Source organism: Bufo bufo, chromosome 6 (genome assembly GCF_905171765.1).
Source record: "Bufo bufo chromosome 6, aBufBuf1.1, whole genome shotgun sequence".
Lineage (NCBI taxonomy): Eukaryota > Metazoa > Chordata > Amphibia > Anura > Bufonidae > Bufo > Bufo bufo.
In genome coordinates this window covers 73,839,595-73,867,426 of record NC_053394.1, presented here as the reverse complement: position 1 = coordinate 73,867,426, position 27,832 = coordinate 73,839,595, and the positions used below count along the sequence as shown (strand labels likewise).

Genomic DNA, 27,832 nt, shown 5'->3' with positions numbered 1-27,832 from the left:
GATTCCAATTTTTTATCTCTGTGGTCGAAAAAGGAAGCCCCATCTGCCATAGGCAAAGTGGTATGTTTAGCTAAGTGGGATGCGGGAGGGTCCACAATAGGAGAGGACAACCACTTTGTCAAATACTCCGGAAAGGGGTTTAAGACGTCTAAGCATTTTGGCAAGGTAAAAACTCCACTTCTTGGAAAGAGAGGAATCAAAATCCTGGTGGTTAGGGAAACATTTTGGCGAGCGACGGGACCGCCTGAAGGAAAAACTGGAGCCGGCTGATGAGGGTGCAGGGTCTTCAACTGGTCCTCAGGAGAGACAAAGTCAGCATCTACATTTCTTTTTCCTCGGAACATGCCTCTTCCAGGGAGGACACATCCAAGCAGGACTCTCTGGGGGGGAAGGGCGGCGGTGAGACAGGTGGAGGGAGACCTGGCCCATTTTGCAGGACGACCACGATGGGGATTAGCCATAGGATCCCCAGAGTTGGACTGATCAGAGGACTGCCTTGCGGACAAACGCCCCAGCATTTCCACGATGGCTTCGTTGGTATGTGAGACGTCTTGTACCATCTTTGACAGGGAACACTCTGGTTCTGCCATGGGCTAGGCAGGAGAGTCAACTGGGTCAGGGTCAGAGCCATTTGGTGCTGTGTCACGAAGAGCAGAGGGGATCCAATTGACCACATGGGAATTTTGAGCGACAACAAGCACAGGCAAAATGGCGCACAGAAGTCGCCGCCTGTTTTGGGGCCTGGGCTCGGACATAGTGAATGCCCTGTAGTGACAGATAGGAGGATGAGGGGAGAAGGCTAGACCCTGTAGGAAGGAGGGGAGGGGGAGTAGCTTACCCGGCCTGTGTCCCTCAATGTAGCTTGTCCAAACGTGCAGAGGACGATTGCCAGAGTTCCTCCTGAAGTGGGCGGAGCACAAAAAAAAGGCCAAGAATTCACGCCAGAAGGATGAAAGAGGGCGAAGTAGGGGGAGCGAGGAGAACCTCATGCCCCGCCCCCGCGAATGAATGTTGGCCTTCGGTGATCACATGGGGGTGCAGCGGGCCCGTTCTGTCCCCAGGGGGAAGGAGGGACACAGCCACCCTAAGGAAGGCTTCCCCCCTCCCCTCCAAGATAGCGGTGGCGCCGCGACATGCCATGGCCGAATGGAGAAGCCGGCCAGGTGCTTGCCATCTGCCGCGGGAGGCGGATGGGAGATAGGCTGCAGAGGAGCCGGGGCCTTGATTACGGGCGGCCCAGGCGGAGGAAGGTGGCCCGAGGGGAAGAAACCCGTAGAAACGTGCCCCTCAAGAGGCCTCAGGAGGGGACTAGGGGTGATGGTGTTGGGGGCGCCTGCAGAAAACCAAGGCCTCAGCTGCAGGAAAGCAGGCCTCAGTATGGGTCATTCACGTAGGAGTAACCTGAGAAGGGGGAGGGAGGAAGGAGGCTTTGGGGGCTGAGAAGAAAATACTCACCAGTCTGCTGTTTTCTGCCACCTGGGGAGGGTTGCAACACCGGTAACAGAGGGAACTTGGCGTGGGGCGGTCATGGTGACCCGAAAGCTGGCGGGATACAGAGGATTTAGGAACCTCTGGTCCTCCTAGTCTTCTGGAGACGAGCAGCGGGCTTAGTGACCCTCTGGACTCCCCTCTCCTGGGTAGTTAGCTAAGGCTGCCTGTAACCCACTAGAAGAAAGGGAAAAAAAGAAAAAGGAAAAAAATAGAAAAAAAAAAAAACAACAGTAGACCTGATAATTCTTCTGGAAGTAGTGATGGCCACTAGGAATGCAGTTTTAAACGATTTTAGCTTTAGAGAATAGTCACTCAATGGTTCAAAGGGGGGACGTGATAATCCTGTGAGAACTATATTTAAGTCCCAGGTAGGAATGCGAGATTTTAACGTTGGAAGTATTCTGGTAACCACTCTCATAAATCTTTTGAACCATTTATGATTTGCTGATTCAGTGTCGTAGAAACAACTTAAGGCGGATACTTGAACTCTGAGGGTCGAAGGTCTTAAACCTATATCGAAGCCATTCTGCAAGAAATCCAGAATCGATTGTATATTGGGAGCGGATTTATTAGAAGATGATCCCGACCAAGAACAAAATTTCTTCCAGAGCTTCATATAAATGGCGAAGGTAACTTTCTTCCTGGAGGCCTTAAGAGTAGACATCACCGAATCTAAAAGACCTTGGAATCTCAAGATTTGGGTTTCAGGATCCAAGCTGTCAAATTTAGAAAGTCCGGGTCCGGATGAAAAATTGGACCCTGATGTAGAAGGTCCTTCCTTCTTGGGAGGAGCCAAGGACCTTCAATGGCCATCTTCCGAATAACGGGAAACCAGCTCTTTTTCAGCCAACAAGGTGTTATTAGTATGATGTTTGTTCCGTCCTGATGAATCTTCTGTATCACTCTTGGTATGATCGGAAACGGCGGGAAGGCATAGTACAGCGCTTGGTCCCATGTGATGGAGAAGGCGTCTAGAATCCACGGGTTGTCACTGGGGTCTAGGGAGAAAAATATTGGAACCTTTGAATTTTCCCGAGAGGCAAACAGGTCCACTTCCGGTATGCCACATTTGTTTGTTATCACATGGAAGATCTCTTTGTTCAAGGACCTGTCCGATTGGTCTATCTTTTTTCAGCTCAAGTAGTCGGCTTCTATATTCAGAGATCCTTTCAGATGAACCGCTGAAATAGATTCTATGTTTATTTCTGCCCAACTGAATATTTTTGTGTATAGTTTTAGTAGACTCAGATTTCGTACCTCCTTAATGATTTAGGTATTTTATGGTCGCCATGTTGTCTGAAAGTATTTTTAAATGACGGCCCCGGAGTTGTGATTCTGCAATCTTTAGAGTTTCCCATACCGCCCTCAGCTCCCGATAGTTTGACTGACTGACTCCTGATTAAACTGGACCATGGCCCCTGATAATATATTTTTTTGACCCCCCAGCCCCACTGGCTTGCATCTGTGTTATTCTGGGTGTGAGGTATCTTCTTCCATGTTACTCCTCTGGTCATATTCTCCTGGATCCTCCACCACTGCAGTGAGGATTTTATCCTCTGAGGTATGGTAACACTGATCTAGAGAAAAAAATAAAGTTTGTCCCATACGCTGAGTATCCACATTTGAAGGGGTCTGAAGTGAATCTGACACCATTGGACTGATGGGATGCAAGAAGTGAGGACACCTAGAAGACTCACCTAGATTGAGTCTCTGATGGAATAAGTCCTTCTGGAAGAAAATACTGTGATCTTCCTTTGGATATCTGATATCTTGTCCCGAGGTAGACTGGTTAACTGTTTTTGAGAGTCCAGGATAACCCCTAGAAACCTGATCTTGGTCGATGGTACTAGGTTTGATTTCATTCTGTTGACCAGCCATCCCAGTCTGTCCAAGGTCAGTAGAAAAACTTTCAGGTCCTTCTGTAGTTGGGAAGCAGAGTTGTTGGTTATTAAGAAATCATCCAGGTAAGGGAAGATTGTCAATCCCTTTTTTCTCAGATATGCTACTACCTCTATTATCAGTTTTACGAACACTCGTGGAGCAGAGGATATGCCGAAAGGGAGAGCGGTAAATTGGTAATGGTGAATATCGCCCTTGTGATCTTTTATTGCAAATCTCAGAAATTGCTGGGAATTGTGATGTATTGGGACATGGTAGTAACCGTCACTTAAATCTACCGTGCACATGACTGACTCTTCCTGTAACAGGGGCATGATTAAATTTAGTGTCTCCATACGAAATTTCTGGTAGGAAATAAATTTGTTTAGGAGCTTCAGGTTTATAATGGTCCAAAAGGAACCCTCTTTCTTTTTCACCAGAAAAAGAGTAGAGTAGAACCCTTTTCCTCTTTCCAATGGGGGTACCTCTGTTATCACCTGTTTCGATATTAACTCCTGAACACCCTTCCAAATTGGGCTTTGATACGTTGGAGCAGGGAGTTTTGAAACTGTAAATCTTCTTGGGGGAAGGGCAGAGAATTGAATCCTGTAGCCCAATTAGATAATTTTTAGAGCCCATGGGTTTGAGGAAATTTGCTCCCAGAAAGGAAAAAATTTCTTCAGTCTTCCCCCCCCCCCCCCCCCCCACACTCTGGCATCACCGATTTTCGTTTCCCTTCTGAGATGAGGCGAGGAAACCCCTTCCTCTCCCTCCTTTAGGGTAACTATAACGCCAAGTTTTTACTTTACCACTGTAAGATCTGTTCTGATTAGAGGGGGCACGAAAGGGGCATTTCCTTTTGTAGACGTTTTCTTCTGGAAATCCTTTTTTTATCAGAAGCTTTCTCAAGTATTTTATCTAGTTCGGGTCTGAATATATATTCACCTGAGAAAGGGATAGAACAGAGTCTAGATTTAGAGACCTTGTCTCCAGACCAACATGATACCCAAAGGGCTCTCAGAGCCGCATTTGAGAGCCCTGCATCCTTAGCCGCAAACCGTACGGATTCTGCGGAGGCATCAGCAAGGAATGCTGTGGCAGATTTTAAGAGAGGGAGCGCATTTAGAACTTCTTAATCAGAGACACGATTAACTCCCTAATAGAGCTCTATTAGGGCGAATAGGACTTCACACTCTCCCCGCTGCCCTGTGCATAGTACACACAGCAGCAGGGAGCTTACCATGGCAGCCAGGGCTTCAGTAGCATCCTGGATGCCATGGTAACCGATCGGAGCCCCAGGATTACACTGCTGGGGCTCCGATCAGAAGCTGCCACTGCCAATGATTTTAATACTGGGGTGGGGGGGCGCACTGCGCCACCAAAGACTTTAAAGGGAACCTGTCACCATGTTTTCACATATAAAACTGAATGTACCTTCAAGCTTGTCTATCTTGATAGTTCCTAGCGATCCATCCATAACCTTCTCAGGACTAACATGTCCTATTATATCACCCTCTAAATATTTCCCGACGTTATGCTCATTTGCATAAATAATTCCTTCCCCTCACACAATCAGAGCCTATTTCCCTCCCCCTAGACTTTGACAGCGAATCTTCTCAGTCACTGCTTGTAATCTCGCACTTGCCCTTTCTTAGTTAGGCCAATCAGATAGTGTATGTCCCCTCCCCCTCACGCCACTACGTGCTGGAATGTTCTGAACTATCAGCTCCCCCTGCTACAAAAGATAGCGCATAGTTAGTTCCCACTGACAGTTCACTGCCTGATGCCGGCAGCACTGCACCGCCTGTATATCTGACACCAGGGGCGGACCGCAGCTTCCTGTCAGAGGCTGGGCACCGCCGCCTGTATTTGTATTAGACGTTAATCATCATTGGTGGCGCAGTGCGCCCGCCCCTTTCTCGCCTAATTGGCAGCGCGGCACAGGGAAGGGGGGGAGTGGAGAGTGACTCCTTCTCCCCTGTGCTGCTGAGGGAACATGGCGCGCTGATAGCGCAGCCCAGTATCGAGAAAATGGAAATCCTGGTACCGAACTGAGACTGGTATAAAAGTATCGATACCCGAGACAACCCTAGTTCCAAGGTACTACTTACATAGTGGCGTCTGCTCCGTAGAGTATTTAAACAAAGTTTTATGCGAATCTACTTCGGATGAAGCATCCGAAGTTGATTTTCTCATCCCTAGAAAATATCTCCCATATAGCAAGCAACTCCTCACTGTGTTTTATATATATATATATATATATATATATATATATATATATATATATATATATATATATATATATATATATATATTTTTTAATTCTAACATAGCATTGAAAAGGTAGACACATTTGTAGTCAAACCAACCTTCAGGAACAGAGACGTTAATAGGAACACCAACTTGGCTTCAATCGAGTTACTGACACCGCATTTTTCTTCTGTTTCTAAAGCAGGAATCTAGAAAGCACAGTAAAAGACATTATTTGTTTTTCATAGCTGTCCGGTCTCTACAGGTTTTTACTTTATAAAAGAACTTGACATTTGCAAATGAATGAGAGTAGTCATTGAAAACCATGTCCTGGAAGGAATATTATGTTAGTGCATTCAGAAGGAAATCACCATTTCTAGTCCAGATATCAGACAGATGAGCTTTCAATGAAACCTACCTCCTCTGTATTCAGAAAGAAGACTGGGTTGCTTGGTTGTAAAACATCTCTGACCCACGCATTTTCTGGGGACTCCCTGAATTCCAACTCCAGCTGCAGAGACTGGAGCTGAGGTAGATGGATGATGGCAGCGGACACACGCTCAGAGGCGCATTCTAGCCGCCCTTCATATACTAGCTTATTGCTCAGAGCCATTATCTTGCTAATTGAATAAAAAAAAATTAATGATCAACACAGATGCAGCAAATTACATATATGTGCAAAAACCAACAGTATGACAGGTCCATTACCTATTCATACGATACTGCACAGTGAGCTGGACAACAGCATCCTGGTTCCTCTCCAGCCTCTTGAACAAACTCTCACTCATTCCCAATTCCCTGACAAAACATAAAAAAGGTGTGAAACATTTATTTTTTTGTAAGGTCATCACATTACAGAGTTGCGTTAGCTGCACCATGCCTCTCTGTGACATGGAGGAACTCATGGCTCACTATCATTCTCTTTTCTTGAACATTACAGGGGCTCTGCAGGGCCAAAATATATCTACAGCCACATTCTGATAACTTGACACTTTGCTTATAAAACTAGAAAGATTAAAAGGTGTAGTCCCACAAAAAATAATACTTTACAGTTTTCAAATCAGCACCTGGATCTGAATACTTTTGTAATTTAATGTAATTAAAGATTTAGGATAGCCACTGAGTTATTCAATAAAATGTATCTGTATAGCACCACCTGCTGTGTTTTTTCTCCTCACTTCTTTGTCCAGCTTAGGGTACTTTCACACTTGCGTTACGTCGCCGGAACTGCCTGCCGGATCTGGAAGTCCATATGCAAACGGATAGCATTTGTTTCTGGATCTGTCTCTCCGGTGTCATCCAGAAAAACAGATCTGGTATTTTTTTTTTTCTGATTTAATTGTCTGTGCATGCACACATTGGGAAACCGGATCCGGCATTAATAAATTTCAATGGAAATTAATGCCGGATCCGGCATTCCGGCAAGTGTTCCGAAATTCTGGCCGGAGAAAATACCACAGCATGCTGCAGTAGATACTCCGGCCAAATACCGTAAGAGAGACTGAACTGAAGACATCCTGATGCATACTGAACGGATTGCTCTCCATTCAAAATGCATTAGAATAAAATTAAAGTGTTTTTTTTCCGGTACTGAGCCCCTGTGACTGACCTCAATACCGGAAAACTTTAACGCTAGCGTGAAAGTACCCTTACTGGGATGGTCGCACATGCTCAGAATCATCCTTCAACTGCCTCCTGGGCTGTGATAGGGAGAGCATGGACACGCCCCCTGAGCTGTGATAGGGAGAGCATGGACACGCCCCCTGAGCTGTAGCAGAAAAGACACTCCCCTTGAGCTGTCAGCTTGATATAAATCTAGCAGAACAATGAATGTGGAGATCTCTGGATCCATGTGAGGTACAGGGCTGGTTCTAGCTTTGTTAGAAAGACATTCTCATGTACTATATGATGTCCGATTTTCATTTTTTATATTCGTCATGGGATACTCATCTGTAAAATCTCTTTCTCGCCGAGTTCATTGGGGGACACAGGACCGTGGGTATAGCTTGCTGCTGCCACTAGGAGGAGACACTAGGCTAAAAAGTGTTAGCTCCTCCTCTGCCGGCTATACCCCCTCCAGCCGAGAGAGCGCATATCAGTTTGTGCCCAAGCAGTAGGAGAGGAACAAAAACCCCACTAGAAACAATTAATGCCGGACAGGCCGAACCAAACCGAGGAACCTTTCTCATGTACTATATGATGTCTGATTTTCATTTTTTATATTCGTCATGGGATAACCCCTTTAAGTAACTTCCTGATACTTGTATGAATTCCTCATTTTAAGCTCCCCACATCTATTGTCCTTTCATCTTGCTGACTTAAAACTCCCAGGTAAAATGCTTCTGACAGAGGCGATTTACACCAGCATGTGCCTTTGAGCCTACAGAGAACTCAGTGAAGAAATCATGGCATCAGCAATGCAATCTATGCCTCTATGGGACCCAGTGCTCACGATTGCTGGGTACCCCCCAGAGAAGTATAAAATACAAATACAGAGATAAAACCTCATACACCACTTCTGCCGATGCAAACAATCACTACAGGTGTTACGTTCACCTGACACTACACATACTAGGGGTCAAGCCATCCAAAACAGCCCATTCGAATACAAATTTAGGGAACAGGAGTCACACTGAATACCGTATATAAATTCGAAGAATGAAGAACTATGAATTGAATAGTTTTACTTTTTTTTACATTTTACCCCTTACAAAACTAAAAAAAAATATTTCTCTAAATAGGGTAATTAAAAACCAGCGCAATGGGTTAAAAAAAATGGTACAAAGATTATTAACTTATTATTAAGGTATAATGCAGTTACCTGGCTTCTGCACTTTGGACGAGTGGTGGGAGTTGCTGATGGTCTCCCACTAACACAAATCTGTCGGCAAAAAACAAGGGGCCAAGGCAGATTGGCTGACTTATTTGAGATGCTTCATCTATGATGCAGAAGTCAAACCTCCTTCTGGTGAAGATTGGATGATTGACGCCCATGCATGTGGTCGCAACTACTGGCTGGTAAGAAAACAATATTGTAGAGTTAATCACAGAATGTACATTAACCACCTCAGCTCCCCTAGCTTAAACACCCTTAATGACCAGACCACTTTTACAATTCTGTACTACACTACTTTCACGGTTTATTGCTCGGTCATACAACTTAACACCCAAATGAATTTTACCTCCTTTTCTTCTCACTAATAGAGCTTTCATTTGGTGGTATTTCATTGCTGCTGACATTTTAACTTTTTTTGTTATTAATCGAAATTGACCGAAATTTTTGCAAAAAAATGAAATTTTTCACTTTCAGTTGTAAAATTTTTCAATTAAAACTACATTTCTATATAAATTTTTTTCTAAATTTATTGTTCTACATGTCTGATAAAATAAAAAATGCAATAAGTGTATATTTATTGGTTTGGGTAAAAGTTATAGCGTTTACAAACTATGGTACAAAAATGGGAATTTCCGCATTTTGAAGCAGCTCTTACTTTCTGAGCACCTGTCATGTTTCCTGAGGTTCTACAATGCCCAGACAGTAAACACCCCACAAATGACCCCATTTCGGAAAGTAGACACCCTAAGGTATTCGCTGATGGGCATAGTGAGTTCATAGAAGTTTTTATTTTTTGTCACAAGTTAGCGGAAAATGATGATTTTTTTATTTTTTTCTTACAAAGTCTCATGTGACAAAAAATAAAAACTTCCATGAACTCACTATGCCCCTCACGGAATACCTTGGGGTGTCTTCTTTCCAAAATAGGGTCACTTGTGGGGTATTTACACTGCCCTGGCATTTTAGGGGACCTAAAGCGTGAGAAGAAGTCTGGAATCCAAATGCCTAAAAAATGCCCTGTGAAATCCTAAAGGTGCTCTTTAGAATTTGGGCCCCTTTGGGCATCTAGGCTGCAAAAAAGTGTCACATGTGGTATCGCCGTACTCAGAAGAAGTAGGGCAATGTGTTTTGGGGTGTATTTTTACATATACCCATGCTGGGTTAGAGAAATATCTCTCTAAAAGTCAACTTTTCCCATTTTTTTTTATACAAAGTTGTCATTTTAGAGAGATATTTCTCTAAATATTTGGATTCCGTGAGGGGTGTGGTGAGTTCATGTGAGATTTTATTTTTTGTCACAAGTTAGTGGAATATGAGACTTTGTAAGAAAAAAAAAAAAAAAAAAAAAAAAAAATATTTCTGCTAACTTGTGACAAAAAAAAATTTAAATCTTCTATGAACTCGCCATGCCCCTCAAAAGTGATCTTTATAGCGCCGCAGCGATTTTACGGTGTTTTTGCAGTGATCAGAAAAAAAAAAAATTTTTGTCACTGCGGTGGGACTGAACGCAAGTGTGCGCACAAGATCAGGCCTGATCGGGCGAACACTGCGTTTTTTGTAGAGCCTATAGAACATGTCCTATTCTTGTCCGCAATTGCGGACAAGAAAAAAAAATTTCTATATAGTTCTGGCAATGTGCGGATCCGCAAAATGCGGAAAGCACATTGCCGGTGTCCGTGTTTTGCGGATCCGTGGATCCGCAAAACACATACGGACGTCTGAATGGAGCCTTACAGGGGGGTAATCAATGACAGGGGGGTGATCAGGGAGTCTATATGGGGTGATCAGGGGTTAATAAGTGACAGGGGGGGTGTAGTGTAGTGGTGTTTGGTGCTAATTTACAGAGCTGCCTGTGTCCTCTGGTGGTCGATCCAAGCAAAAGGGACCACCAGAGGACCAGGTAGCAGGTACACTGCTCAAAAAAAATAAAGGGAACACAAAAATAACACATCCTAGATCTGAATTAAATATTCTTCTGAAATACTTTGTTCTTTACATAGTTGAATGTGCTGACAACAAAATCACACAAAAATAAAAAAATGGAAATCAAATTTTTCAACCCATGGAGGTCTGGATTTAGAGTCACACTCAAAATTAAAGTGGAAAAACACACTACAGGCTGATCCAACTTTGATGTAATGTCCTTAAAACAAGTCAAAATGAGGCTCAGTAGTGTGTGTGGCCTCCACGTGCCTGTATGACCTCCCTACAATGCCTGTGCATGCTCCTGATGAGGTGGCGGACGGTCTCCTGAGGGATCTCCTCCCAGACCTGGACTAAAGCATCTGCCAACTCCTGGACAGTCTGTGGTGCAACGTGACGTTGGTGGATAGAGCGAGACATGATGTCCCAGATGTGCTCAATTGGATTCAGGTCTGGGGAACGGGTGGGCCAGTCCATAGCATCAATGCCTTTGTCTTGCAGGAACTGCTGACACACTCCAGCCACATGAGGTCTAGCATTGTCTTGCATTAGGAGGAACCCAGGGCCAACCTCACCAGCATATGGTCTCACAAGGGGTCTGAGGATCTCATCTCGGTACCTAATGGCAGTCAGGCTACCTCTGGCGAGCACAAGGAGGGCTGTGCGGCCCTCCAAAGAAATGCCACCCCACACCATTACTGACCCAATGCCAAACCGGTCATGCTGGAGGATGTTGCAGGCAGCTGAACGTTCTCCACGGCGTCTCCAGACTCTGTCGCGTCTGTCACATGTGCTCAGTGTGAACCTGCTTTCATCTGTGAAGAGCACAGGGCGCCAGTGGCGAATTTGCCAATCTTGGTGTTCTCTGGCAAATGCCAAACGTCCTGCACGGTGTTGGGCTGTAAGCACAACCCCCACCTGTGGACGTCAGGCCCTCATATCACCCTCATGGAGTCTGTTTCTGACAGTTTGAGCAGACACATGCACATTTGTGGCCTGCTGGAGGTCATTTTGCAGGGCTCTGGCAGTGCTCCTCCTGTTCCTCCTTGCACAAAGGCAGAGGTAGCGGTCCTGCTGCTGGGTTGTTGCCCTCCTAAGGCCTCCTCCACGTCTCCTGATGTACTGGCCTGTCTCCTGGTAGCGCCTCCATGCTCTGGACACTACGCTGACAGACACAGCAAACCTTCTTGCCACAGCTCGCATTGATGTGCCATCCTGGGTAAGCTGCACTACCTGAGCCACTTGTTTGGGTTGTAGACTCCGTCTCATGCTAACACTGGAGTGAAAGCACCGCCAGCATTTAAAAGTGACCAAAACATCAGCCAGGAAGCATAGGAACTGAGAAGCGGTCTTTGGTCACCACCTGCAGAACCACTCCTTTATTGGGGGTGTCTTGCTAATTGCCTATAATTTCAACCTGTTGTCTATCCCATTTGCACAACAGCATGTGAAATTGATTGTCACTCAGTGTTGCTTCCTAAGTGGACAGTTTGATTTCACAGAAGTGTGATTGACTTGGAGTTACATTGTGTTGTTTAAGTGTTCCCTTTATTTTTTTGAGCAGTGTATATTAGACGCTGTTATCAAAACAGCGTCTAATATACCTTTTTGGGGTTAAAAAAAAAATAAAAAATCACATCTACAGCCTGCCATCGAACGATCGCCGCTGGCAGGCTGTAATTGTACTCGTTTACCTCCGGTTCCTGTGAACGCGCGCTCCTGTGTGAGCACGTTCACAGGAAATCTCGCGTCTCGCGAGAGTACGCGCCGGCGAGTCCAGGAGGAATAACAGGGCCGCCGCCAGGACGCAATCCTGCGTACGGCGGTCCTGAGGTGGTTAATAAACAAATCCATAAGTCTGAATATGTGAGGTCTTTGTGTTTTAAAGAGAGAAATCATACAACTGGAGCACTATAGGCTGCAGTTATTCAAACTCAACCAATGGTGTACGTAGGCAGAAATTTCTGCTATTTTCTGCATAGATATAAGAGGTGTAAAAACAAGATTTTTGTGAACTCATCTGTAAAATCTCGGAGGAGACACTAGGCTAAAAAGTGTTAGCTCCTCCTCTGCCGGCTATACCCCCTCCAGCCAGGAGAGAGCATATCAGTTTGTGCCCAAGCAGTAGGAGAGGAACAAAAACATACAAAAAAAAACCCCACTAGAAACAATTAATGTCGGACCGAGGAACCCCCCTCCCCCCCCGGCAAACCAACCGCTATCACTTGCGGCTATAACAGAATAATGGGCGGGTTCCGTGTCCCCCAATGAACTCAGCGAGAAAGCTTTTACAGGTGAAATCACAAAACTCATTTTCTCGATCGTATCATTGGGGGACACAAGGCCGTTCCAAAGCAGTCCACGGGGCGGGACCAAAACACAACTCCATGAAAACTGCCTTGCGGAAGCTCAGCACACCGCTGCCTGCAAGACTTTGCGACCCAGGGCAGCGTCTGCCGATGCCAACGTATGCACCTGGTAAAACCTGGTGAACGTGTGCAGGGATGACCACGTCGCTGCCTTGCACAGCTGTGAGGCAGAAGCTTGGTGGAAGCGAGCCCAAGGCGCGCCCACTGCCCTGGTTGAGTGGGCCGTGACGCCGAGGGGTGGAGCCTTGCACCGGGCGCGGTAAGCCTCAGCAATTGCCAACCGGATCCACCTGGCAATCGTCACCTTGGAGGCCGCCAGATCTTGCCGAGGACCTTTCGGAATAACAAACAGAGTCCGTTCGGCGGACAGTCCTCGAGACAGATAAGTAAATCCTTGGGGCTCTAACCACGTCCAGCTGGTGGAGAGCCCGCTCCCTCGGATGCGAATGAGATGGACAGAATGACGGAAGAACAATTTCTTTGTTGACGTGGAAGGCAGAGACTACCTTCGGTTGATAAGAGGGCATGGGACGGAGTACTGCCTTGTCTTGATGCAGAATAAGGAAGGGTTCTTTACAGGACAGTGCTGCCAACTCTGAAATGCACCTGATGGAAGTGATGGCCACCAGGAATGCCACCTTCCAGGAGAGAATACGGAGGGGTACTGTGTCCAAAGGCTCAAACAGAGCCAACTGGAGGGAGCCCAGCACCAAGTTCAAGTCCTACGCGGGCAAGGGGGGACATTAAGGAGGGACAGTGTGGGCCACCCCTTGTAGGAATGTCCTAACCGTAGCCTGTATCGCTAGCGGGCGCTGGAAAAAAATTTAAAGCACTGAAACCTGACCCTTCAAGGAACTGAGGGCAAGGCCCAAATCCAGACCAGATTGCAGGAAGAAGAGGAAGACAGGAAGAGAGAAGCATAGCGGGGGAAAGCTACGTTCTTCACAGAAGCGCATAAAGGACTTCCAGGTCCGGTAGTAGATCCTGGACGACAGCGGCTTCCTGGCCTTAATCATGGTGCGGATGACTCTGTCAGAGAAACCACGTTACTTCAGAATGGCGGTTTTTAACAGCCACGCCGTCGAACGTAGCGACTCTAAATGCTGGTGAAAGACAGGACCCTGAGAGAGAAGATCGGTGTGAGTGGAATTCGCCACGGAGTGTCACCCAGGAGACTAACGACATCTGTGTACCATGCACGACGGGGCCAGTCCGGAGTGATGTGGACCGTCTGGATGCCCTCCATCTTGATCCTGCGTAAGACTCGGGGCAGGAGGGGGCGAGGCGGAAACACGTACACCAGAGAGAACCCGTCCCATTGTGCCACCAGTGCGTGTGCCCTTGAATCCCTTGTTCGAGAGAAGAAGACGGGGAGCTTGTGGTAGAGTCCAGAAGCCATCAAGTCCACCTCTGGTTGACCCCACCTGAGGCAGATCTCTTGAAACACCTACGGGTGTAGAGACCATTCCCCCGGGTCCACCGTCGTCCGGCTGAGGAAATCCGCTGTCCAGTTTTCCACTCCCGGAATGTAGACTGCCGACAGAGCTGGCACATGGGCCTCCACCCACCTCAGGATCTTGGCTGAATCCGCCATCACTGCTTGACTGCGAGTTCCTCCTTGATTATTGATATAGGCCATTGCCGTGGCATTGTCTGACTGTACCCTGATCGGCCGACCCAGGAGAAGAGGGGTCCAATGTAGAAGGGACAGATGAATGGCTCGGAGCTCCAATATGTTGATGGGAAGTTTGGAATCCGACAGAGACCTCACCCCTTGGACCGTCCTGGGCGGGAAGACTCCGCCCCAGCCTTGGAGGCTGGCATCGGTTGTGATGACCGTCCACGAGATCGGAAGAAAGGATTTTCCCGACTCAAGAGTTGGGATCGAAAGCCACCACCTGAGTGCCGACCGCACCTTTGGGAGTAAGACTGACTGTCCAGGGACTCTGATGACTTGTCCCAAAGGGACAAGATTGCCCGCTGAAGTGACAAAGTGTGAAATTGGGCAAACGGAACCGCTTCGAAAGAAGCAACTATTGCCCCCAGGACATTCATGCAGAACCGAATTGACGGGGTTCTGCGGTTAAGTAGAAGAATGATAGACTGAAGAAGGGCCAGCCTCTTGTCCCGTGGCAGGCGCACCACTGCCACTGCAGTGTCGAGGACCATACATAAAAAGGTGATCCGTCTGGCAGGACGCAGTGAAGACTTTTGGAAGTTCACCAACCACCTGAACCGCGGCATGGTATCCAGGGTGATGCACAGGCTGTCCTCGTTCTGCCCAAAGGACGCCACTTTGACCAGGATGTCGTCCAGATACGGGATCAGGGCGATGCCCCTGGTCCAAAGAAGTGCCAGGAGAGGAGCGAGAACCTTTGTAAAGACTCGTGGCGCCATCGCCAGGCCAAAAGGGAAAGAGGAATTCGCCCCGTTCCAGAGAAGCAATCACGGAGCGAAGGGACTCCATTCTGAAGTGTTGAACCCAGAGAAACCGGTTCAGCAACTTGAGGTCCTGGACCGGGAAAATAGACCCCTAATTTTTGGGGACGACAAACAAGTTGGAATAGAAACAAGTGAATTGTTTTGCCAAAGGAATCTGGGCAATCACACCTTGCATGAGAAGAGACTGGATCGCCTCGAAAAAGGCTGCCGCCCGACCTGGATCCCTGGGAGTGAAAGAAACGATGTGGAGGAGGGGACGCGAACTCTATTTTGTAACCCGAGGTTACGATCTCTAGCGCCCATACATCGGAGATGTGGTCCCGCCACACTTCCTAAAAAAGGAGTAGGCGGCCCCCCCACCCAGGAGGGTGGGGGCGCCTCTTCATGCGGAGGGCTGCTTGCCGGACGAAGGAAAGGGTGGACTGCGTCCGTGGACGCCAGGAAGGTTGAGGCCTAAAGAATGTCTTTTTGCGCTGGTCCTGCGTGGAGGATCTGCTGCTGCCTGGCGCATGCCGGTGAAGCAATGAAAGGACCGAGTTCGGGCATTAGTCTAACGCGAAACGTGCGTCTGGATTTGCCCTGCGGGAGGTGGGTACTCTTACCACCCGTGGCCTCCGAGATGATTTCATCCAACCGGGCTCCAAACAACCGGGAGCCAGCAAACGGAAGGCTTGTAAGTGACCGCTTTGACGATGCGTCCGCTGACCAAACTTTCAGCCAGAGCTTGCATCTCAAGGTAACCGCGAGAACGATGAGCGGGCAACCAGAGACCCTGCGTCTAAGGACACTTCGCAGAGGTAATTTCCGCCTGTGAGATCTGTAGAGCCAAGGACTGGCGTTCAGGGAGTGGAACATCCGCCGTCATGTCCTGGTCTAGCCGGAGTGCCCACTCCGAGACCGCCTTAGCCACCCAAGCAGAGTCAAAAATTGGCTGGAGCGCTGAGACACTTGCCGTGAAGATGGACTTCGCCCAAGATTCCATGCGGCGATCAACGGGATCCTGAAGGGCTGAGCCATCAGCCACTGGGATGGTGGTGTTCTTGGCCAGGCGTGCTACCAGAGGATCCACCTTAGGGGGTGAAGACCATTTAGACACCCATTGTGCCTGAAAGGGATTACAGCAGAGCCAGTCGCTTTGAAGTGCTAAAGCGACGATCCGGATGGTCCCAAGCCATGACAACTGAAAAGTTGTCGTGCAGGGGAAAGGCTTTAGGAGTTTGTCTTGTACAGAGAAAGGACACTCCCTGGTGACTCGTGGAGGGGGAGTCGTCCTGCACCATGAAGGTGTCATGGATAGCAATAACTAAGCTGTCAACCATGGAAGCAATCTTGCAAGATTGTTCCAGATCCATATCAGAGTCTGAATCAACAATCTTTCCCCTGGTAGGGAGGATGCGTCCGGGCGTGACACATGGGGGGGATGCTGAGGAGTCAGAAAAGGATTGATGTCCTGTCCTGGGCCGTTTGTGAGAAGGTCTGCCCCGAAGGCGCTCTGCGGAGGAGGGCGCAGACGGAGATTTATCGACCAATCGACCCATGAGAGTAAGGATGGATTGGGATATCTTAGAGAGGTCCTCCACTGCCCAGGATAAGGCAAAGGCCCAGCCCGGTTCTGCCCGGTCATGCAGCTGCCTGGTTTGAGGGGGCAGATCTTGTGCCAGCATACAGAGCAAACAGAGCCAACAGAGCCCGGCTGCTTAATATTGCATTTGACACATGCATAATAAATGGCGGCCGATGGTATATGGGGTTCCCTTAGTTGGTTCGGACATGGCTACTACCGCTGAGCTCACTGCTGGGGGGGAGGGGGGTTTCGGGACCGACCGTCCTACCAGACATGCAGGAGACCCAGGTCCTGTGTTCCCTAATGGGAGGTACTGCTGGCTGAAGCTGGATTCCGCTGTGATGCTGCGGTCCTGCAGTGTGCTCCAAGCCGTGGCGGGAATCGGTGCTCCACCCCTTCTCGTCAGAGTGGGAGGCGCAAGTTGCAGCCTACCCACTCTGGAAGCCGGGGCCTAAATTTGGGAAAAGCGGCCGGCCGGCAGTCACTTCCGGTCGGCTGGAGAATGGAGGGGGCTCCGAATGGAGTGAACAGAGGCGCCGCTAGTCTGCCCGTGCTGCGGGCTGGAGCCCGGAACCTGTAGGCCCGAAACAGGACCGGGGGCTAAAGTTGGGGGCGCTGGCCGGAACAGTAAGGCGGGCCCCAAGAAGGGGCCCTACCAGGGGATCAGTATTACCCATGTCCCCCATAGAACACCAAAAAAAGGGTCTGTAAGTATCCTAATCTCGGCCGAAGGACGAGGTGAGGACCGAAGGGAAGGGGGAGGGCTAGAGGAATGGAGGGTGCAGATAATACTCATCTAATGCCGAGTACTCACCCCATCTTCATCCTCTTCTCTTCATCCCCCCTCCGAGTTCCAGCAGGGTCACCTCTTCAGCAGCTGGCACCCGAAGTGGCAGGAGACTAGAATGGCGGGGGCTCTCACGGGATCCAGGTGACCCTTAGTCTGGCGGGGGGCAGGGCTGCCCTGGTCCACCTTTTCTTCTTGGGGAGGTCGGGCAGTGAGGGAGTCTGACAGTGACCTAGCTCCCGGGGTAGACAGAAGGGCTAGGCACCTCTGTTTTCCCTACCTAAAAGGGAAAGAGAAAAAATAAAATAAAAATAAAAACAACAAAAAGGAAGCCGCCCTGCAAGCAGGGAGGTCTGCCTCCTATGACACTAAGCTAAAAACTGATATGTTCTCCTCTGGCTGGAGGGGGTATAGCCGGCAGAGGAGGAGCTAACACTTTTTAGCCTAGTGTCGCCTCCTAGTGGCAGAAGCAAGCTATACCCACAGTCCTCTTTGAGAAATTGGTCCTATTCGAGCGAGAAATTATTCTGAGACTTTCAATGTGGAATAACACCTAAAAGGGTTTAACCCCTTCCCGATCACCCAAAAATTTACACGTGTGGTCGGGTATTTAAAAATGGTGCCCGCTCGCAAGCGGAGCAGGCATCATAACTGCTGGGTGCCTGCTGTTTTAAACAGCAGGCACCCGGGACTAATGTATTTGATGGACTAGAATATTGATTGCATACATTTAATCACTCAGATGCCGTGGTCAAATGTGACCACGGCATCTGAGAAGAAAAGAACGGGAATGTGCGCTCCAAACATTGCTCCGGTCCCCCTGGGGCGAGGATTGGGGGAGCTGGATGTAGTGTGTGACAGCCCCTGCACTCGAGAGCATGCCTGTGGCAGGGTTTCATAGGAACACAGTGTAAGGCATCATGCACACAACAGTTTTGGTCCGCATCAGAGCCGCAGTATTTACGGCTTGGATGCGGACCTATTAACGTCAACGGGGCCACAAAAGATGCGGACAGCACTCCGTGTCCAGTCCGCATCCGTTGCTCTGTTCTGTGGTCCACCAAAAAAATATAACCTGTTCTATTCTTGTCCGTTTTGCAGACAAGAATAGGCAGTTATATTACTGGCTGTCCGCACCGTTCCGCAAATTGCGGAATGCACATGGACGCCATCAGTGTTCTGCGGATCCGCAATTTGCGGACCGCAAAACACACAAAAGTTCGTGTGCATGAGGACAAATTGTAATAAACTCCAATGCTAATGCCCTCATATTGCTAAGTGAATAAAAAAATTAAAAAGTTATCGCTTTGGGAGGGCTGGGAGTAGAAAATGAAAATCACCTGGTCTTGAAAGGATTAAAATACACACTGCACATAAAGATATGTGCAGATTTCAGTGCGGAAGAATTACCTTAACGTGTGAGCTACTGTAAGAGCAATGTGTGGCTCTAACTGCATACCTGTACTTACTTTCAGCCAGTTGCCACAGATGTTCTGTAAAAGAAACAAAAATAAAAGCAAATACAACAATCCTCCAACGCACCTGACTGTTGTAGAGTTCTTCTAGAGCACTTAGTGACTTTATGGACTTCGTTTTGCAGATTTCTTCCTCACCAAATTTCTGAACTTCCGGGTGTATTTTCTGTGTTCTACCCAATCGTAAAAATCCAACTTTAAATTTTTTAATTTTCAAGAGAATATTATCTACTGCAGAGTGAGTATAACTGGTCAGCAAGACGCTAAAGCCACAGGCATAGAGAATTCGTACCTAAAAGAGAATTCAAAAAAGTTACCAATACAAGCTGTGATATTCCATTATGTTTAGGCTAGAATCACACATGCATTTTTTTTTTTTTTAAACCCAGAGAAATGGATACAAAAGAGAAGTAGAAGTCCTGTCTTTAGGGTTTATTTATACTTAAAGGGAACCTGTCACCGGGCTTTTGTGTATAGAGCTGAGGACATGGGTTGCTAGATGGCCGCTAGCACATCCGCAATACCCAGTCCCCATAGCTGTGTGTTTTATTGTGTAAAAATAACTATTTGATACATATGCAAATTAACCTGAGATGAGTCCTGTCCCTGACTCATCTCAGGGACAGGACTCATCTCAGGTTAATTTGCATATGTTTAAAATCTTTTTTTTTTTTTTTTTTTTTACACAATAAAAGCACACAGAGCTATGGGGACTGGGTATTGCGGATGTGCTAGCGGTCATCTAGCAACCCATGTCCTCAGCTCTATACACAAAAGCCCGGTGACAGGTTGCTTTAACATATCTGTAATGTGTATATTTGTTCCTTGTTTTGTGTCTTTATTTTATGCAATCTTACAAAAGCAGCACTAAACAAAATAGAACAAATTAAAGAAAGAAAGATTGATATTGGACACCCTTATTTGATCTGTAATAAATTTTATATAGATGTTTAAATGAACCCTGTTACTTTTGTTCCACTCCTTTGTTTGCCTTAAAAAAGAACTGCGTGTGCAATTCTAACCTTAAAACTATTTCAAATACAGTTCATTATTATGCACAAGATAGGAGAGAAAAAAAGCTTGAAAAAAGGGGATAGAAGGCCACGCATATTTACAGTAGCATGTTTTCTTCTGCCTAGTAGACTGGAATGGTAGAAGACTAGTCCAGGAGTCCTCCCCATTATGTGCATATGCTCCGGATTTCTGTCTACGCATTGCACGCTCAGTTTGCAGACACAAAGCAGGAGAACAGGCGTGACTATAAAGAATGAAATTTGGACTGGCCCCTTTAAAGATGTATATCTACAATTAGATGTGTGGAGAGAAATCTTGATCTGCAATACCCCAGTTTTATAATGTATAGAAGATGCAAACTTGACCAACTGCAACATATAACGCTATCAATTCAAAAACTCTCTGCACCCAATATTATTATTATTTAAAATATGTTGGGCTGGGAAAAGGAGATTGGCATGCACCTTTTAATAAAACTAAAATATATGCTCATGCAAGAAAAACCAAATAAAAAAAAACAACAGTTTTAAAAGCCCCCCCATCCCAATGATGATATGGATATATAGCTCCTGCCATATTGCAGCTGTGCAGCCTTTATCATCTATCCACATGATAGGTGATAAATGTATGGTTGCAAGAAGGAACGGGGGGGGGGGGGTATTTGACCACTGACAGCCCCACAGATCATGAGAATAGGGGTCCCCTAGTCCCATGAGGCAATGAAGCAGTAGTGCACAACCACCATTCTATTTACTTTCTACGGGACTGCCAAGTACAGTGCTCGGCTATCTCCGGCAGTCCTATGCAAGAGAATGGGGTGGTGCTCATGCATGTGCAATACTGCTTCACTCACACAGGAATGCCCAGTTCCCGGGATCAGTGGAGTTCCCAGTGATCATACAGTTTTCCCCTATCCTGTCGACAGGAGATAAATATTGTTAGTGGGTTAAGCCCTTTAATCATATTTGTGTAAAAAGATAAATGACGAATACCTACGCAGCCTTAGCTTCCATATGCCAGGCAGAAAGACAAAAATCACATCACAATTGTGTTTAACTTACTAAAGTGCAGATGGTGGTGGTCTTCCCCGTTCCTGGCATGCCAACAATCAGTGTATAATCCGTAGATAAGAGAACACGTTTCATGGCTTGCTTCTGAGGCTTATTGAGGCCTAGGGGAAGATACCATATTAAACCTGGACTGCAATTTTAAAGTCAAGAATACAGTTACACTGCAATATCGGATATAAGTGATTAAACACAAAAAAATACATTTTTCTATTACAAACAGAATGAACTAACAAGCAAAACACTTCCTTCTAACATTAATTTACACCCGGCATTCTCAATCTGCGGCCCTCCAGCTGTTGCAAAACTACAACTCCCACAATGCCCTGCTGTAGGCTGTTCGGGCATGCTGGGAGTTGTAGTTTTGCAACAGCTGGAGGGCTGCAGGTTGAGCATGCCCGATTTACACATTTATGATTGCCAATCTGCGGTCATTTATCTTACTTTAAATTTTAGTTTAATGGGTATCCCCATCTTAGACATTTATAAAACATCCTGTGGATATGCCATAAATGTCTAACAGATGCTGATCAAGTGAAAATAAGGGTTCCACCACCCTGCCAAGGTGGCCACTGGTTGATGCATCCATGTGACGACTGAATACAGAGGGGCTCAGCATTACAGAAACAGCCAAGCTCGCCGCGCTAGACTGTTCACGTAACTCCCATAGACGTGGACAGGAGCTACTCTGTCCATCTAATTGGGACCTGGATTCGGAGGCCAAAGGCCTATGGCTATGCCAACAATGTCTAAGATGGGAATAGCCCTTTAACATAGCTGAGCAAAGACTCCTTACGGACACAACACACTTACCTTTCAATATGTTAGCCACAGTGTCCTTTGCATCGGGAGGTAGAACGCTGCTTAAATGTTGAATAAAGCCTGGCTTTTTAAAATCTATAATTAAATCTCTAAGCTTCTCACTGAGGAAGAGAGCAGACAATTTAGTTGGAGATAAAACATATCGTATTAAACACACAGAATGATCATTGTATTATTAAGGCAAGAAATGAAAAGCAATTTCAACGATAACACGTCATAAAAGACAAATCCATGCCCTTGCTGCCTACGTGATTATTTCCCTTTTCTGGGTATGTTTGTGTGATTATCTGTATTTTATAGAGGGCAAATCGATTCATACAGAGTTCTTGAGCAGCAAGGGACTGTCCCATACTGCTCAAGAGGCTCCTCCCTCTGTCCTTGCACCGCTACCTGGGGTGCAGGCGCTGGATGGACAGGAGGGTACAATGGACGATGAAGGTGAAGCCTCTTAGGCAGCAGGGACAGCCCCTCGCTGGTGAAGAACTGTTTGATGAGCGAATCAATTCGTACAAAATCGACTTGCTCATCTCTAGCATTTTAAAGTGTTGTTTAGAGAATGTCCTAGCCGATATGTTTCTTTTTGTTTTAAGGGGGGTCATAACTACTTGGTTTTTATGCTGTTCCATTTAACAAAAACAGCTGCTTCAACAACTGAATAAAGACTAAGGCCAGAGACACACGAGCGAGTTCAGTGCAATAAACTCGCAGCGTGCGTCAGTGAGAAGTCCCGTCCTGACCTCGCTCCTCTTGACAGGATTGCACAGCATTATACTGATTTATAATGCTGTGTAGCCCTTAGAGTCCTGAAATCTATTGTAATACACTGACATAATACTGTCAGTTTAATACCAAAGATTCCAGAACTCTAAGGGTTACATAGCATCATAAATCTGTGTAAAGCTGTGCGATCTTTGTCAAGTGGAGCAAGGTCGTGACAGGACATTGCTTGTGTGTCTGTGGCCTAAAGGGGAAAGTATAATTAGCCTACACCAGTTTTGTAGCAACATTTGCAACTTTTTGTAAAAGTGGGCAGGAAGGGGTAAGCTGCCCATGGCCCCACACATAAACCAATATGTGAGCCAGAAAACTGGCTGATAGGATAGATACTATTTTCATGGGACATGGAACTATCTAAGATGCTCCAAAATGTATAAGCTTATCCACTGTACGCCAGCGGGATTTGTTATTCAGAGTGGCGTAAGAAACACCAGTCCTAATACATTGCCTCTAACTGTTCAGGTGCTACTGAATATGGTCACTGTCTTTTTCTAGTACATAGTGGGGCCGATTTACTAACTAATAGTGTCATACTTTGCAGTGTCTAAGAACACGAATCACATTCTTAACATTAGACAAAATTACTATTCTAGGGTGTGGACTTTTGTAAATTTGGATTATTGTAAATCCTGCGCTAGATTTACACAAGAATTCTGTTTGTGCGCCAAAAATTTGTCTGTACACCAGAATTTTGTTGGCGCACCTTAGATTTATCAGTGTGCAAAAAAAAAAACCCCAAAAAAAACTCTAGTTCAAGTTTACGCCATCTTCAAGTTGTCATAGTTTCAATCCAAAAATGTGCCAAAATTTTAGCATATTATTAGCGCAAGGACGGGCATTTAGAGTATTCCCCTTTCATGTGATGTCACACCACCTTGTCAGACAAGGCGTGAAATGTGATGCAACGCATGCGCAACAGTTTTTTGGCTAATTTGCAATAGTAAATCTGGACGGACATCTCTGTGTGATAGGACATGTCAGAAGCAGTCACTGTTGCGAGTCATTAAATAATTAGAAAGCAGCAACAAACCTTGCAGGTGAATTTACCATCAGCTTGGACAGGTTCCCCAGGTGAGATTCCATGCCACCACCTCCCTCCTCGTGATCCAATCTAAATGCAGTACCTTGCGGTATCTTGGCCAGACTTCTGCATGAGAATCATCTAATTCAAATTTTTGCTTGCCAATTTTATGCAGCATTTGACATATTCGAGCTCATCCACAAATAGGTCAACGTACCTGTCCAAAATGCAGGTTATATTATTTCTGTTCACCTCTTTGATGTAACCGGTGGAGAGAGCGAGGAACTTCATTTCCTCTCCGCTAACTACAACTCTGTCTCCTGTTATTAGGTTTGTAGCAGGAATATCACCAGCCCGACGCTGAAAGCAATGGAGGTATTGTCCATCACTTATACTCTGTACACTTCCTATACAATTGAGGTTTCCAACGCACTGCCCATCCTCTTCTCTGAAAGACAGCCAACATGACACAATGACAGGCTCATTCAATTTAGGGACAGTTATGCGATATGTTATCCAACTTTTCTTCTCTCTCATTTCTTAGATGCTCTCCTGGTTTTGACAAAAGCCCTGTGACATTACTAAGAGCAACCCTTGCTGCATTTACTCATAGTACAAGCCATTAATATCTAATGACAGGCAATGGAAAACCGTAATTAGGATTATCGGTAATTCTGTTTCCTTGAATCCACCATGACTGCTACGGATGAGATTGACCCCTTGACCTCTGTAGGGGCAGGAATACACAGATAGAGAGTTTAAAAGCCTCCACCCACTCTGACCCTTCAGTGTTTACCAATTACCAAAGTGGGTGCTTATCAGGTAATTATATATATATATATATATATATATATATACATACATACATATACACACATATATACACACACACACTATACATACATTTTTTTAACCTTACGGGAGGGAATATACGAGCCGTCATGGTGGATTCAAGGAAACAGAATTAACGGTAAGTCTAATTACGGTTTTCCATTTTATCCACCATGATGGCTACGGATGAGAACTAACAGATTATAATGTGGACGGGCTACTGCTTGCAGAACTTTCTGGCCGAAGGCCAAATCCGTAGAAGCAGATACATTTAGACGATAATGTTTTATGAATGTATTGATACTAGACCAAGTAGCTGCCTTGCTTATCTGATTAAGAGACACCCCAGCTTTCTCTGCCCATGAAGCAGCCATAGCTCCAGTGGAGTGAGCCTTTATTCCCGTAGGACAAGTGTGACCCATTAGGGAGTAACAGCATGAAATAGTAGATTTTATTCAACACCCTATGGATGCTTTGGAGAGTTTCTTTCCCTTATTGATGCCCGCAAACTGGATTAATAGGTCATTATCATTCCTAAAAACTTCTGTGGCCTTTAGGTACTGAATAATAGTTTCCCTGACGTCTAGGAGATGAAATTGCTCTTCCGTAGGTTTTTTTTTGGGGCACTACAGAAGGAAGGTAAAACTATTTCCTGATCTCTATGGAAATTTGAAATCACCTTAGGAAAGAAACCTGGTTCTAATTTTAATACAATCCTGTCAAAAAAGATGGAAAAGGTAAGGTTCTCTAAATGAGAGGGCCTGGATCTCTCCCAGGTGCCTAGCCAAAGTTATGGCTTTTAAGAATGCTGTCTTAAAGGAGAGGTGCTTTATGGAAATATCGGCCATGGGAGCAAAGGGAGATCTTGTCAACCCGTTTAAGACTAGATTTAAAGTCCCGTAGGGGAACCTTATGTTTTAATGATGGTCTAAGTCTGGACACTGCTCTTATGAATCTTCTAATCCATCTATGGTTGGCTAGATTTGTATCGTAGGAAGACCCTAGGGCAGATATCTGTACTTTTAAAGTACTTGGCCTAAGGCCTAAGTCTAGCCCTCTTTGAAGGAATTCTAAAATATTTTGAATGCATGGCGAAGACAGATTTGGAGAGATATCCCCTAACCAAGTACAATAAATGGCTGAGGTGACCTTCTTTCTACTGGCTTTTAGAGTATGAATAACTTTATCTGAAAGCCCCTTACTTTTTAAGATCTCGCCCTCAGGATCCAGGCTGATAGTTTGAAAAGGCCTGGATTTTGATGGAGAATTGGCCCCTGTGAAAGAATGTCCTCCTGAAACAGTATCAGCCAGGGATCCTCCAGCGCTATTTTCTTTAGAATGAGGAACCAGCTTCTTTTGGGCCAATAGGGGGTTATCAGTGTTACAGGGTCTGTTAGAATCTACTGTAAAACGTGAGGAATTAAGGCCCAAGGAGGGAAGGTATACGCTAGATTTTATGTCCATTTCATTGAGAAAGCGTCTACTGCCTATGGTTTTCCTCTGGGATTTAAGGAACAGAAACAATTGACCTTTGCATTCCTTTTTGAGGGGAATAGGTCTATTTGTGGCAGGCCCCATCTGGTTGATATCTTTTGAAAGATCCCTGGATTTAACCCCTTCAAGACCAGGCCATTTTTTTGCCAATCCGACATGTGTCACTTTATGTGGTGACAAAAACGCTTTTTACATATCCAAGCCGTACTTGATGACAGTGGTAAATTTGAGTCAAATATTTCATTTTTATTTATAAAAAAAATACCAAATTTACCCAAAAATTCTCAATTTTCACAATTTCAATTTCTCTGCTTTTAAAATAGATAGTAATACTTCCTAAAATAGTTATTACTTTACATTTCACATATGTCAACTTCTTGTTTGGATCATTTTGCAAATGACTTTTTTGGGGCGGGACGTTAGAAAATTTCCAAAACCCACTTTTTAAAGGACCAGTTCAGGTCTGAAATCACTTTGTGGGGCTTACATAATGGAAACCACCCATAAATGGTCCCATTTTAGAAACTACACCCCTCAAGGTATTCAAAACTGATTTTACAAACTTTGTTAACCCTTTAGGTGTTCCACAAGAATTAAAGGGAACCTGTTATATGGATTTTGGGTATAGAGTTGAGGACATGGGTTGCTAGATAGCCACTAGCACATCCGCAATACCAAGTCCCCATAGCTCTGTGTGCTTTTATTGTGTAAAACAGGGATGCTCAACGTACGGCCCTCCAGCTGTTGTAAAACTACAACTCCCACCATGCCGTTCTGTAGGCTGATAGCTGTAGGCTGTCCGGGAATGATGGGAGTTGTAGTTTTACAACAGCTGGAGGGCCGCATGCCTGGTGTAAAAAAAACAAAAACGATTTGATACATATGCAAATTAACGTGAGAAGAGTCAGAGCTTGAAAATATGACTCTTCTCTGGTCACACAAGTGAGATATGACTCATGTTAATTTGCATAAAAGGCGGGAAGTACTAAAATGCATAATACTCATTCAATTAGTCTGCAAATGAAATTAAAAGTGTAATTTATATGTTTAGGGTAACACAATGAACATTTAGAAACGCTCAGTGAGGGTAGCATAGTAGAGGTGACAGGTTCCCTTTAAAGGAAAATTTCTGCATTTCACTTTTTTGGCAGATTTTCCATTTTAACCGCCTCCGGACCGCCTAACGCAGGATCGCGTTCCGGAGGCGGCTGACTCGGGCACAATCACGCATCTACGCGTCATCTCACGAGGGGCAATATTTCCTGTGAACGCGCGCCTAACTGCAGGTAATCGAGTAGATCTGCAGCCTGCCAGAGGCGATCATTCGCTGGCAGGCTGTAGATCCGATTTTTTTAACCCCTTAAAAGGTATATTAGATGCTGTTTTGATAACAGCGTCTAATATACTGCTACCTGGTCCTCTGGTGGTCCCTTTTGCTTGGATTGACCACCAGAGGACACAGGTAGCTCTGTAAAGTAGCACCAACCACCACTACACTACACCCCCCCCCCCCCCCTGTGACTTATTAACCCTTTATTAACCCCTGATCACCCCATATAGACTCCCTGATCACCCCCCTGTCAGGCTCCATTCAGACGTCCGTATGTGTTTTGCGGATCCACAAAACACATACGGACGTCTGAATGGAGCCTTACAGGGGGGTGATCACCCCCTGTCATTGATCACCCCCCTGTAAGGCTCCATTCAGACGTCTGTATGTGTTTTGTGGATCCGCAAAACACATACGGACGTCTGAATGGAGCCTGACAGGGGGGTGATCAATGACAGGGG

General features: G+C 45.9%; 1 protein-coding gene across 1 annotated transcript in view; it reads right to left on the bottom strand.

Moving 5' to 3' along the window:
* DNA2 (DNA replication helicase/nuclease 2) overlaps nucleotides 1-27,832 on the bottom strand; it is a 111,302-nt gene that overhangs the window by 5,605 nt on the left and 77,865 nt on the right. The window contains exons 10-18 of the mRNA XM_040435634.1: nucleotides 23,934-24,164; nucleotides 23,726-23,842; nucleotides 21,910-22,019; nucleotides 21,091-21,200; nucleotides 19,083-19,307; nucleotides 8,441-8,634; nucleotides 6,328-6,417; nucleotides 6,038-6,239; nucleotides 5,739-5,828 (exon numbers count right to left, since the gene is read on the bottom strand). Coding sequence (XP_040291568.1) covers nucleotides 5,739-5,828; nucleotides 6,038-6,239; nucleotides 6,328-6,417; nucleotides 8,441-8,634; nucleotides 19,083-19,307; nucleotides 21,091-21,200; nucleotides 21,910-22,019; nucleotides 23,726-23,842; nucleotides 23,934-24,164 — 1,369 coding nt within the window. The remainder of the gene's footprint in view (nucleotides 1-5,738; nucleotides 5,829-6,037; nucleotides 6,240-6,327; nucleotides 6,418-8,440; nucleotides 8,635-19,082; nucleotides 19,308-21,090; nucleotides 21,201-21,909; nucleotides 22,020-23,725; nucleotides 23,843-23,933; nucleotides 24,165-27,832) is intronic.